Source organism: Saccostrea cucullata, unplaced genomic scaffold, assembly GCF_032062105.1.
Source record: "Saccostrea cucullata isolate Sc308-1 unplaced genomic scaffold, CSIRO_AGI_Scuc_v1 ctg8985, whole genome shotgun sequence".
In the NCBI taxonomy this organism is placed as follows: Eukaryota; Metazoa; Mollusca; class Bivalvia; order Ostreida; family Ostreidae; genus Saccostrea; species Saccostrea cuccullata.
Genome location: NW_026935504.1, coordinates 1,471 through 13,924, shown reverse-complemented (window position 1 = coordinate 13,924; position 12,454 = coordinate 1,471). Strand labels below are relative to the sequence as shown.

Sequence of the window (12,454 nt, the reverse complement as noted above, 5' to 3'; positions counted from 1 at the left end):
ACTGTTAAATGGCAGCTTACACTGGGACTTCACATCCGAAAATCAAACTTAATGTGTGTCATCTCTCTAGAGAGATGACAATAAGCATCGTACTTCTTTTCTAAATTTTTCTTGGCTTTCAAATAGGCCAAAACCGAAAGTAGATCGCACACTTCTAAGGTAGTTCTTCAAAAAGAAAACTAGTTTACGGCTACTTGGAACTCATTGTGTAGATTCTCACTTGAAATATTGTAAAACATCGAGGATTCCCGAAAGATTAATGGAGGCTTACACTAGGACTTCACTTCCGGCATACAATCTTTATCTTAATGTGTCATCTCCCGAGGGAGATGACAATTATAATTATATCTATATATATATTTTTATCTCCAGCTTTGTGTCCCTGAAATTCTTTGAAATATTTTCACTTTAAATTTTGTAGAAATACGTACAAGTTTATTATTATATGAACTATTTACTAATAGTAAGTGTACCTGGTATTTACAGATCAGTTTTTAGCTCACCTGAGCCGAAGGCTCAAGTGAGCTTTTCTGATCACATTTTGTCCGGCGTCCGTCTGTCCGTCTGTCTGTCTGTCTGTCTGTCTGTCCGTAAACTTTTCACATTTTCGACTTCTTCTCAAGAACCACTGGGCCAATTTCAACCAAACTTGCCACAAAGCATCCCTGGGTATAGGGGATTCAAGTTTGTTCAAATGAAGGGCCACGCCCTTTTTCAAGGGGAGATAATTATGAATTAGAGAAAAATTAATGGCATTTTTAAAAAAATCTTCTTCTCAAGAACCACTGGGCCAGGAAAGATGAAACTCATGTGGAATCATCCTCAGGTAGTGTAGATTCAAGTTTGTTCAAATCATGACCCCCGGGGCTAGGGTGGGGCCAAAATGGCTGACCCAAGTTTTACATAGGAATATATAGGAAAAATCTTTAAAAATCTTCTTCTCAAGAACCACTGGGCCAGGAAAGATGAAACTCATGTGGAATCATCCTCAGGTAGTATAGATTCAAGTTTGTTCAAATCATGACCCCCGGGGCAAGGGTGGGGCCAAAATGGCTGACCCAAATTTTACATAGGAATATACATGTATAGGAAAAATCTTTAAAAATCTTCTTCTCAAGAACCACTGGGCCAGGAAAGATGAAACTCATGTGGAATCATCCTCAGGTAGTATAGAATCAAGTTTGTTCAAATCATGACCCCCGGGGCTAGGGTGGGGCCAAAATGGCCGACCCAAGTTTTACATAGGAATATATAGGAAAAATCTTTAAAAATCTTCTTCTCAAGAACCACTGGGCCAGGAAAGATAAAACTCATGTGGAATCATCCTGAGGTAGTGTAGATTCAAGTTTGTTCAAATCACGACCCCCGGGGGTAGGGTGGGGCCAAAATGGCCGACCCAAGTTTTACATAGGAATATATAGGAAAAATCTTTAAAAATCTTCTTCTCAAGAACCACTGGGCCAGGAAAGATGAAACTCATGTGGAATCATCCTGAGGTAGTGTAGATTCAAGTTTGTTCAAATCATGACCCCCAGGGGTAGGGTGGGGCCAAAATGGCCGACCCAAGTTTTACATAGGAATATATAGGAAAAATCTTTAAAAATCTTCTTCTCAAGAACCACTGGGCCAGGAAAGATGAAACTCATGTGGAATCATCCTGAGGTAGTGTAGATTCAAGTTTGTTCAAATCATGACCCCCGGGGCTAGGGTGGGGCCAAAATGGCCGACCCAAGTTTTACATAGGAATATATAGGAAAAATCTTTAAAAATCTTCTTCTCAAGAACCACTGGGCCAGGAAAGATGAAACTCATGTGGAATCATCCTGAGGTAGTGTAGATTCAAGTTTGTTCAAATCATGACCCCCGGGGCTAGGGTGGGGCCAAAATGGCCGACCCAAGTTTTACATAGGGATTTATAGTAGGGATGTGCGATTTTATCGGTATACCGGTATATCGCGATTTTTTTGTTGCGTGATACGTATCGTGATACGGAGACCTAAATACCGGTTTTTAGGTACATATTATGAAGTCCAGAAATTATTCATTTATTTGTTCAATCTTTCAAATTACAATTGCAGAAAGTATAAAAAATGTTGTAAAAAATAAAAAGAACGGCATCTTAACGTCCAAACATAATTGATTTTATATACATAAAAATTTCAAGAAATTAACATTTTTGTTTTTCTAGCATATTTTTTAGAGAAATAATGACTTTTCATATAAAATCATTGTAAAAACTGCTCTTAAAAATATCATGATATTATCGTGATATTGTGGGAAAAATCGTGTTAACTCGCAATACGAAATTTTTGGCGATACCCATCCCTAATTTATAGGGAAATTTTTTAAAATCATCTTTTCAAGTACTTCATAGCTATGATTAGTGATATTAATATGGAATCATCTTCAGGTAGTGTAGATTCTAGTTTGTTCAAATCATGAACCCCTGGGGGGGTTAAAATTCAAGCTCCCCCCCCCCGTAAACTTTCAGTTCTGATTTGATGTGTGCTTTTTCCTAGCCGATGTGCTCAGGTGAGCGCTGTGGCCCCTGGGCCTCTTGTTTTTTCTAAGTTTTACCGACAAATGACTTCATGCAATTTAAGATATGCAGAAATTGCAACAAAAAAAACCGTCATAACTTTTTTTTTTAATTGTCAACATCTGATCTTTATCTTTATAAATGCGAGCCAAGTACAAAATAAGACGATAATAGTCCCATCCACATAATCTGCAGTAAATCGGTTTTGTTATTATAATATTTTTGAAAGATCATAAATATTCATGTATGATTATATCAGCTGTATTCCTATATAAATATATGTACAACACAATACATGCAAATTACTTTTTAATGAATATTTACAAGCCCTTTGATGAAATAATTTAGTAAAATAAAAAACCAAGAATAGATCTGAAATAACAACAAAAACTTTAAAAAAAAATTTTTAAGTTTTTTTTATAACTCAATGTATATTTATTAAGCTATATTACTACAAGTATCATCTTAAGGCTGGGTGTGTGTGGGGGGGGGGGGGGCATTCATATCATACATATGTAAGATACATGTTCATTGAATGCCTAAAAGAGTAAATTTCCATTCTCTTTTCACATGTGCAATGATAACAGTTAGATGTATACATCTCCATTTGACAATCCAAACCTATGACGAGATGTTGACATGTTGAATTACATATTCAAATAAACACGTCTACCTGTCAACCCGATTTTAAAAGGAAATCGTTTTGTATAAGCGATTACAAGAAATTTCTTTGTATAAATGTTTAAATCCCAAAGTAACATTGTTTAGTTCCTTTTACTGTCCTTTGCGAGTCCTTTTCTGACTTAGTCAGTTTTCTATAGTTCCGTCATTACTCATAGGCGTCGGAAGCAGGGGAAGGGGAAGGAGAAAATTCATGAAGTAAAGTTAAGTCATTGAAGATTGGGCCGTAGGTTTTGTCCCTTCCTCCATCTTTTAACAGGCACGTTTCAGATAACGACAATCTCAGCACAAAGAGTCCAACAGATAACGACAATCTCAGCACAAAGAGTCCAACAGATAACGACAATTTCAGCACAAAGAGTCCAACAGATAACAACAATCTCAGCACAAAGACTTCAACAGATAACGACAATCTCAACACAAAGAGTCCATCAGATAACGACAATCTCAACACAAAGAGTCCATCAGATAACAACAATCTCAGCACAAAGACTTCAACAGATAACGACAATCTCAACACAAAGAGTCCAACAGATAACGACAATCTCAACACAAAGAGTCCAACAGATAACAACAATCTCAACACAAAATGTCCAACAGATAACGACAATCTCAACACAAAGAGTCCAACAGATAACGACAATCTCAACACAAAGAGTCCAACAGATAACGACAATCTCAACACAAAGAGTCCAACAGATAACGACAATCTCAACACAAAGAGTCCATCAGATAACGACAATCTCAACACAAAGAGTCCATCAGATAACGACAATCTCAACACAAAGAGTCCAGCAGATAACGACAATCTCAGCACAAAGAGTCCAGCAGATAACGACAATCTCAACACAAAGAGTCCAGCAGATAACGACAATCTCAACACAAAGAGTCCAACAGATAACGACAATCTCAACACAAAGAGTCCAACAGATAACGACAATCTCAACACAAAGAGTCCAGCAGATAACGACAATCTCAACACAAAGAGTCCACACGGGATAAATTGAAGTCAAAGAACAAAAATATTGAATGTTGCACTTTTAAATTTTTTGACCCCCCCCTTTTTTTTTACTTAGTTAAGAGATAGATAGTACAATAATCTGACTTAATTTGTGTGAGAAAAAAAACCAGACATATTTTTAAAGGGCATTTAAACTGACTGAATGAAAAACGTTTCTGGTTAGAGAAATTATAAGCTAATTGTTAATTCTTGTATGTTTTAAATATCCATTAAAATTTTGAATTTCTGACAACATAATTTATCTTTTATCTTTAAATTTTTATCTATTCAATCTATACGACAGCTTTTTGGTTAGTTTAACAGGGAAATTTAATACCTCATGTGGAATAACAGTCTAAATGGATATAGATGTCCATTTAAATGCCAAATATTAAACTTTATATATACAGTACATGATGCATGTATTGTGCATGCATTCATTAAAAAAACTCAGAGGATAGTTTCGAATAAAGTACCGTCAAGCCATTATCTCTTGCTGTTCATTGCTATGTACAAATGTTATTCTGCAATTTGTGTGGTAGCTTAGATCATGAGCACGGGCCTGGAAGCAGTTGCGGTTTCGGAGAAATAGTGAAAATAAGCTTGATTTACATGAAATTTGAGATTGTCTCTGTGCCATCTTTAGGGCCAATTATGTAACTTGTACATGTTTTATTCCTAAAAGCTTCAAATTCCTAAAGGGACTACATCATATTATTATTGCATGTAGAGGGAATTTAAAATTTTTGAATGCACATTTTAAAAGCAGCTAAATATTAAGTAAACCGTCATTCAAACGTACGTTTTGATTGCAAAAAAAAAATAAATAAATAACTATCCTCTGCACCTCCGATGTTTTGCTCTTGATCAGCTTCAATGATGGAGAGTCTTTTTTTTTCGTTTTTCTTTTCATTACTATTTATTTTATTATTTAATTAGTTTCAGTTCTACTCGCATTTATTTCTTTGAAAAAAGTCTAAATTCTATTTAACGGTACCATGAAAGTAGACTTCGTGAGAGACCTTGAAACTGGGCCATATTGCTGTTGCTCCCCGGGCTCTGCATGATAACCAGACGTCGATAATAAAAATGCATGTCTCCAAATTCTCAAGGTAATGTGTATTTGCGAACATTCATCCCCATCTTAAAATTTATATTATTTAGGGAAAATAAGCAAGCCTTCTATATTTTTAACAAATACATTTTAGGATGAAAAATTATAAGTATCCAGTTTTAGGAAAAAAAATTAAATTATTTTTACATTTAAATAATGTACAGTGTACGAAGTTTTTCTTATCATTGCAAGACACCACGAATCACTTCTTATACATACATGGTGATTCAAATAAACATGAGTATCCTTCAACTCAACATTTACTGTATTTTACTGTCTTCCAACTACATAAGAAACTGGTTACAGTTTTTGATGGAATTAAAATAAATTAAAAATGCTGTTTATGTTCTGCATGACAAATTCATTACTAGACGCTGATTCGGGGATTTTTTTCCTAAAGGGACCAACCTATAAAAACAATAATTCTTACCCAAACGTAAAATTGCTTTAAAAAGTGTGCTTATGTTGGTGGGAGGTCAAGGTCAGAGACGTATGATCTATTTTGAAAGGGGAGGGGGCAGCCAGAGATAAAAAAAAAATAATCAACTACATGAAAATAAAAACTTGACGGGTAAAATAAAAAAAAACAACAACAACAAAAAATTGCCAAAACTCGAAAATCCTATTCCGTTGGGGAGTTGGGGTTGGTAGGTTCAACTTTTTTCAGTACCATATTTTTTCTACATATCATACTACATTAAGCTTATTTTACCTCACTCTATAACCAAAAAGTGGGGAGGGGGCTTTCAATAGCACAGACATTTTACATTTTAAATAGCAAAAGATTATGTTTAAAATGAGTGGGGGGCAGTCCCCCCCCCCGAGGGACAACCTGCTGATACGTGCCTGAAGATCATTGTTATTTAATACAGTGTAACTAAATACACTCAGTCTGTATAATTATATTTAACAACTCTGTCAATTCCAGAAGGGGGGGGGGGTGCTGGGCCTATCCCGCCATCATAAGATCAACGCATGTTCATCGTGAAAACAATGTTGTTTTGAAAGATAAAAAACGCATTACTCAGTATTTAAAAAATATTATAAATAATGTATGCGACCCATATTTAGATTTTACTATATTATTTCAGAGCACTTTAGAGGCTATTAGAGAAGAAAAGAAAAAAATATTTGAAAAAGAAAAAGTAAATAGTATGGCACACCAAATTCACAAAAAATGAGATAAACCTAGTTTCACATTTGATAAACTAGGTTTATCGACTGTATATTATAGTTTACAAACCGTAAACTAAAGTAAACGATTCGTTATGTATAGTTTTCATCTGTAAAACTATATTTAACGGTTGTTAACTATAGTTTACGAATGATAATCTAAGTTTATTTGTCTGTAATAAGCGTTAGCAATAGATTTTGTTGATAAACATAGATTCACGTTTGTAAACTATAGTTTACAATCGTAAACTATAGTTAAGAGTTGTTAATCATAGTTTCACAAATCGTGAAACTATATTTATCAGATCGTTAACTATAGTTAACGGTTTGTAAACTATAGTTTACAAATCGCGAAACTGTATTTATCAGATAATCTTTGTTTTGCAATCGCAAATGATAGTTTTCGGTATTAAGTATAGTTAACGGTTGTGAAACATAGATTATCGCGTTAACTATAAACCTAGTTTATCGACTGTGAAACTATATTTAGCTTATTTTTACTCAAGCCCTAGAGGGGCTTGAGTTATCTAAAACGATGCTAGGTCATCGATTTCCTTTATTTCATGATGCAGAACAACATGCAACGTGTCAAAGAAATAATTTCTGAAAACAAAAATCGAGGATGTGTTTAAAAGATGTTTCTGATCAAATATATTCCGGTTTTAATAGCGGACTATTTTCCATGGCGCACTAGTAAAGAAATCATGTGAGGCCGATCCCGAATATTGTTCAATTTCTTTGTTAGTAAAAATTGGCTCGGGATCGAAGTCCTCGGCCGAACTACTCTATGCGTATATATATATCCATTTTCCCGCGCTAACGCCATAGACAAAGAAAACAACAACGACGACGTTAATATTAGGAAAAAAAGGTATGTAACACTTACAATCGTTTTAAAGTAATATGGCAGAATGAAAAAAATGTAGGTGTATGCCCGAATTGCGATAATGCAGTAGTAAAAGAACAGGAAATGTTTCTTTGTGATAGTGTGGCATTCCGAATTTTCTCGGACAAAATAAAACCGATGTATAGGGGTCGTATCAAAATACGAAACTTGGATTCAAATGGAGGGGTACATTTCAAAATGCAAATATGGGAGTGGGGGTCGTCTCAAAATGTGTAATAAATAGGAGGAATCTGGCATCATTTGAGATGTAGCAAACAATGTCAATGGTAGTTTACTAGTTAGAATAATCTGTGTCTTAGTACAAGCCCTCACCACAGTATGAATAGACGACTTTCACATTTACAAAAGTTATTCCCCTTTGCGGGGTCAACCGGCGTAAGACGCTGTTTTCCCTCTATAACCTTATCAACTTTATGGGTCAGTATCATAGAAATAAAATCTACATGAATAATGCCCATTACGTTTTTCATGATGCCCCATATTCTGGCAATACAGGTACAGATTGAAATTGTACTTAACTATAACATTTGAAATTTAAAAATATTAACAGGTAACTTACAAAAGACAAAGTGGGGAAAATGAGCATTACGCTGACAACAGGAGATAACTCTTAGGAATGTGAAATTCGTCTATACATCCCATATAACTTGCAATGTAGCAAATCGAGCGAATCCGCTCCAAAACGATTTTGAAGAATATAAAATTATTCGAACTGGAAATAACTATTAAAATAATCAAAACAAACCTTTTTGAGATTGCTTATGCCTTATCTGAAAAAATAATCCATGTGATTACGAAAATCCAATTAATTTTCTCAATGCTTTTCTCTCGATTCAAATTTAACCTGCCAATAGCCATGTTTACATTTGGAATTCTCTAGATTGTTCCTAGTAAATGTATTATGCGCCCATGTTACTTTTACTACATTACGAATACACGGAGTTAATTGTATAGTTAAACTGGGTCCGTGGGACAATATCATTTTTACGATAGAACATTCTATCTAGTAGTTTACCAATCTGTAAATTTTAATTAAACTTTTATAAAAGTTAACTGGTAGGTAGCTGGGCATATACTGATATAGATCTGTGAAAACTTGATTAAAATTTATCTGAAAATTTAGGTCAATATTAATTTAATAAAAAGCTGACAGTACTATCACAAAGGAAAAATTTTACTTATTTGGTATAATTTCTTTCAGAAATGGAGGCAACTTCCTCTGTTGTTAACTTAAAGCCAGGATACTCAAATCTCTTTATCAAAGTTCTTACAAAATCAGATGTAAAAACATCTGCGAAAGATGTGAAATATGGAGTTTTACATCTATCTGATGAGACAGGGACTGTAAGAGCAACATGTTTTGGTGATAAGACAACCGACATCCTCGGATCCTTTGAAGTCGGACAAGTGTACAAAATTAAAAATGTGTACATAAAAAATGTACCAGAGCAGTATATTGACTATCAAAAACTTTCAACTGTAAAAGTTGAAATAAACATTACTGATAAATCAGTAATAGAGCATTTGCCAGCCGTTAATCTCCTCACTAAGCAGAAAGAACAAGAATTTTTAAATATAAAAAATATTTTTTCAATGAAGCCCAACTCTTTGGTTAATTTGTGTGCTGTACCTATTGCTCAAGGAGAGATTTTTAAAATTGAAAGTAAAAACTTGCAGTGCAGAGAAGTTACTCTAATTGACAATTCTAATTGCTCTTGTAAATTGTCGCTGTTCGAGGATGATGTAAATCGTATGGTGTTACACCAACCAGTTGAAATTCATGATGCGAAAATAAAAATTTACAAAGATCAGGTGTCATTAACAACATCAACAAGAACAAAGTTCATTTCAACTGTCAACAAAAGATTAGAAGATCTGAAATTATGGTTCGAAACATGTGGCAGTGACCTGACAGTTCCAGAGCAGAGCTGTGAGCCCAGAACCAAGGAAATAAAAATAACTGATATTCCATCAATTGAGGTCCCATTTCTGAAAATTAAGTTTGTTGCCAAAATATTTGGTGTGCGAAAGGATAATACAAGTTATCAAGGTTGTCCAAATCCGTCATGCCACCATGCATTGAAAACACTGCCCAATAAAAAGTTATTTTGCTACAGTTGCGGCAAGGCGTACTCTAAAGCATGTCACAGATACAAGAACTTTTTCATGTTAAAAGACAATGACTCTGAATTCAAAATGGGGGCAACTGGGTTTGATATGGTTGGGAAAAAACTTTTTGGTATAGAGTGTGAAGAATTTGTAACTCTTGAGGAGTGCGATCAAAGGGCATTGTTAGAATCAGTCGTAGGAGATATTTATGTCTTCGAATGCTCTTATACAAAGGATTCAAAATCATTGACAATTACTAGTGTACAAGAAAGAAATGAGTGTCAAGAACTATTGACAGATGATGAAGAAATAAACGATGGTGCAGAATCTTCACTGCCTCCACCTCCTAAAAAATTGTATAGACCCTGGTCCTTGGATGACAATAATAATGATGATGAGCCTTGTCATAAGGTGCAACGAACGGATCAAAGAGACACGCCTGTGAAAAATGAAAAAAGTGAATGTGACAGTGTTAAAAGAAAGCTTTTTCAAGATTGAGAAAGAACATATCATTGGTAATTTTGTGTAATTTTCTATTGCTAGTCGTGCCACAACAGTTGAACATGCTATTGACCTATTGTGGGCAGTTTGACAAATTACATTGAAGATGTATGTACATTTCACTTTTATCTGTTAGCAAGACTTTTAGTTTAATTATTTGTGTTCATTTTGCTAAGAAATCATTAGCATAGTGGGAAAGCAAGGTAAATTGTTAGATTGTAGTATGTACTATTATTAAATAAAAATTTGTTTGATGTGTTCATAATATGTGCATAACAGCTATAAAGTGGCGTGGTTATTCTACAACAGAAAGGAGGGAATGTTTTAAATACCGGTAATTAGCCAATCTAATCGATGAATCTGAAATTATTGAAAGCTCAAGGGTTCAAACCTTGATCACAACTTACTTTTCATTAAACAGTGGATACTAACTGTTCCTTTACCAACTATCAAGGGCTGTGCAGTTTCAAATGAAAGTTTATGAGGCTCCACTGTATATAGTGAGTCATGATGACTATGTCTATGACTGACAAATTCTTGGTTAAGATTTTAAAACAATCTTTTAACTTGAAATATTAAATTTTTTTAGTTAAGCCTCCCTCAAATAATTTGAATAAATATACGGCAGATATTAGTTACTTTAAAGCAAAATTATTTAAGCCTATTAAAGAAACATCATAAACTACTACCATTGACAAAAGCTACATCCTTCGACGTATTTGCATACTGAAAAATCACAAAATTTCATGGGGTCAAGTTTCTGAGGGTTAAGAAAAAAAATATTGGTTTACTGGTACTTCATTACTTGGTTGGGGAATGTTAATTGTATTGCATATGAAAATTAACATTTTGTGGTATTCATAAATTTGTGGGTTTCTCCATACTTAAAAACAATGAAAATTAAACCCTCATGAAAATTAGTGATTTTACAGTGTATAATTATCATAATTATAAATGTGAGTTTGGAAATTTTCAAATATTAAAAGTACTGTAATATATTAAGAAAAAAAAACCTAAAAATTTAATTTACATTTACTTCATTCTGCCATAGAATGTTTGTTTGCTTAACTTTCATAAGCAAAGTTTGAACTGTGTTTTAAGGGACTTTGACCCTCAGCAAGGAAGTACAACTCTTTAATTTATAATTTAATTCTAAAAGTCCTTAAATTTAGTTTGAAAATTAAATCTTTTCATGCAACAATTTTCATTATATGCCTCTCAATGTGCTTCAAGGTTCTTTGCAAAGCATATCATGTTAATAAACATGGGTATCTAAAAATGCTTTTTCGGGATAAAAATTAGTACTCTTAATTAAACCTTTCTGAGAAGTTCAAAGAACCTTGAAGCACATTGAGAGGCATATAAATTATAATGAAAATTGTTGCATGAAAAGATTTAATTTTCTAGCTCAATTTAAACACTTTTTGAATTAAATTATATATTAAAGAGTTGTCCTTCCTGCCTGAGGGTCGGAGTCCCTAAAGTTATGTTTGTTCAAATTATGTCCCTTATCTGAGAATGTGAAGTGTAAAGGGAACTTCATTGTATGCACATGAATTAATTCTTTAAACCCAAAAAAAATTATATAATATGTAGGCATCATGTTGCTGTGTGACTGTATGATAACTTTTTTTATTTCTTTATTTTTAATAGGATCATGGATAATTTAAGAAAAAGATCCTGTCCATCATCATTTTCAACACAGAATGAACCCAGAAATAAGCGTTTTTGTTCCATAGACAAGACACGAGATGCTTTTTTAAAACAAATTCCTGTTAGCAGCAAATTATTTTGTTCATCCTGTCATGTACTGTTACTTTCACCAAAGGTAAAGGCAGCAGATGCAGACTTGATAAGAGCATTTGAAAATCTGGCTTGTACATCTTTAGAAGTTACACTTGATGTATACTTTTGTGCTAAATGTGTGACAAAAATAAAAAAACAGCAGCTTCCAATAAATGCAATAGTTAATTGCATGGATCCAGGAGAACAAGCTGATGAATTGAAAAGTTTAAACATAGTGGAAACAAGACTGATTTCACAAGTTTCAGCTTTCTTATCAGTATTTACTCTACCTGGTGGACAGTATGGAACTAAAGGTCAAATAATCCATTTACCTGAAAATATTCAAACATTGCACAGTTCTTTACCATTAGCAGTTTCTGATTCAAACATTGTGACTATTCATATTCCTTACCAAACAGGAGAGGAAAATCTACTTAAGTCATTTCCAGTAAATCTAATGAATGTTTATAATGCATTACATTGGCTGAAGAATAATAACAAGTTGTATGAAAATGTTCAGGTAGATTACTCACATTTACATACTTTTCAACCTGATGATCAGCAGAGTTCCAGCACTAACTGTCATAATCCCACGCGAACTCAAGCAGATGATACCATTGATGGTGAAATTTCATCGGAAAACAA

General features: G+C 33.8%; 1 protein-coding gene across 1 annotated transcript; it reads left to right on the top strand.

Moving 5' to 3' along the window:
• Positions 1 to 7,139: 7,139 nt before the first annotated feature.
• Positions 7,140 to 10,021, top strand: LOC134243061 (replication protein A 70 kDa DNA-binding subunit-like). The gene is made up of 2 exons (XM_062725280.1): positions 7,140 to 7,378; positions 8,616 to 10,021. Exon 2 carries the CDS (start codon positions 8,618 to 8,620, stop codon positions 10,019 to 10,021), a length of 1,404 nt encoding a protein of 467 aa, XP_062581264.1. The 5' UTR covers positions 7,140 to 7,378; positions 8,616 to 8,617.
• Positions 10,022 to 12,454: the final 2,433 nt, after the last annotated feature.

Excerpts from the sequence above, each read along its gene's own strand:
- LOC134243061 (XM_062725280.1), top strand. The coding sequence starts at position 8,618 with ATGGAGGCAACTTCCTCTGTTGTTAACTTAAAGCCAGGATACTCAAAT.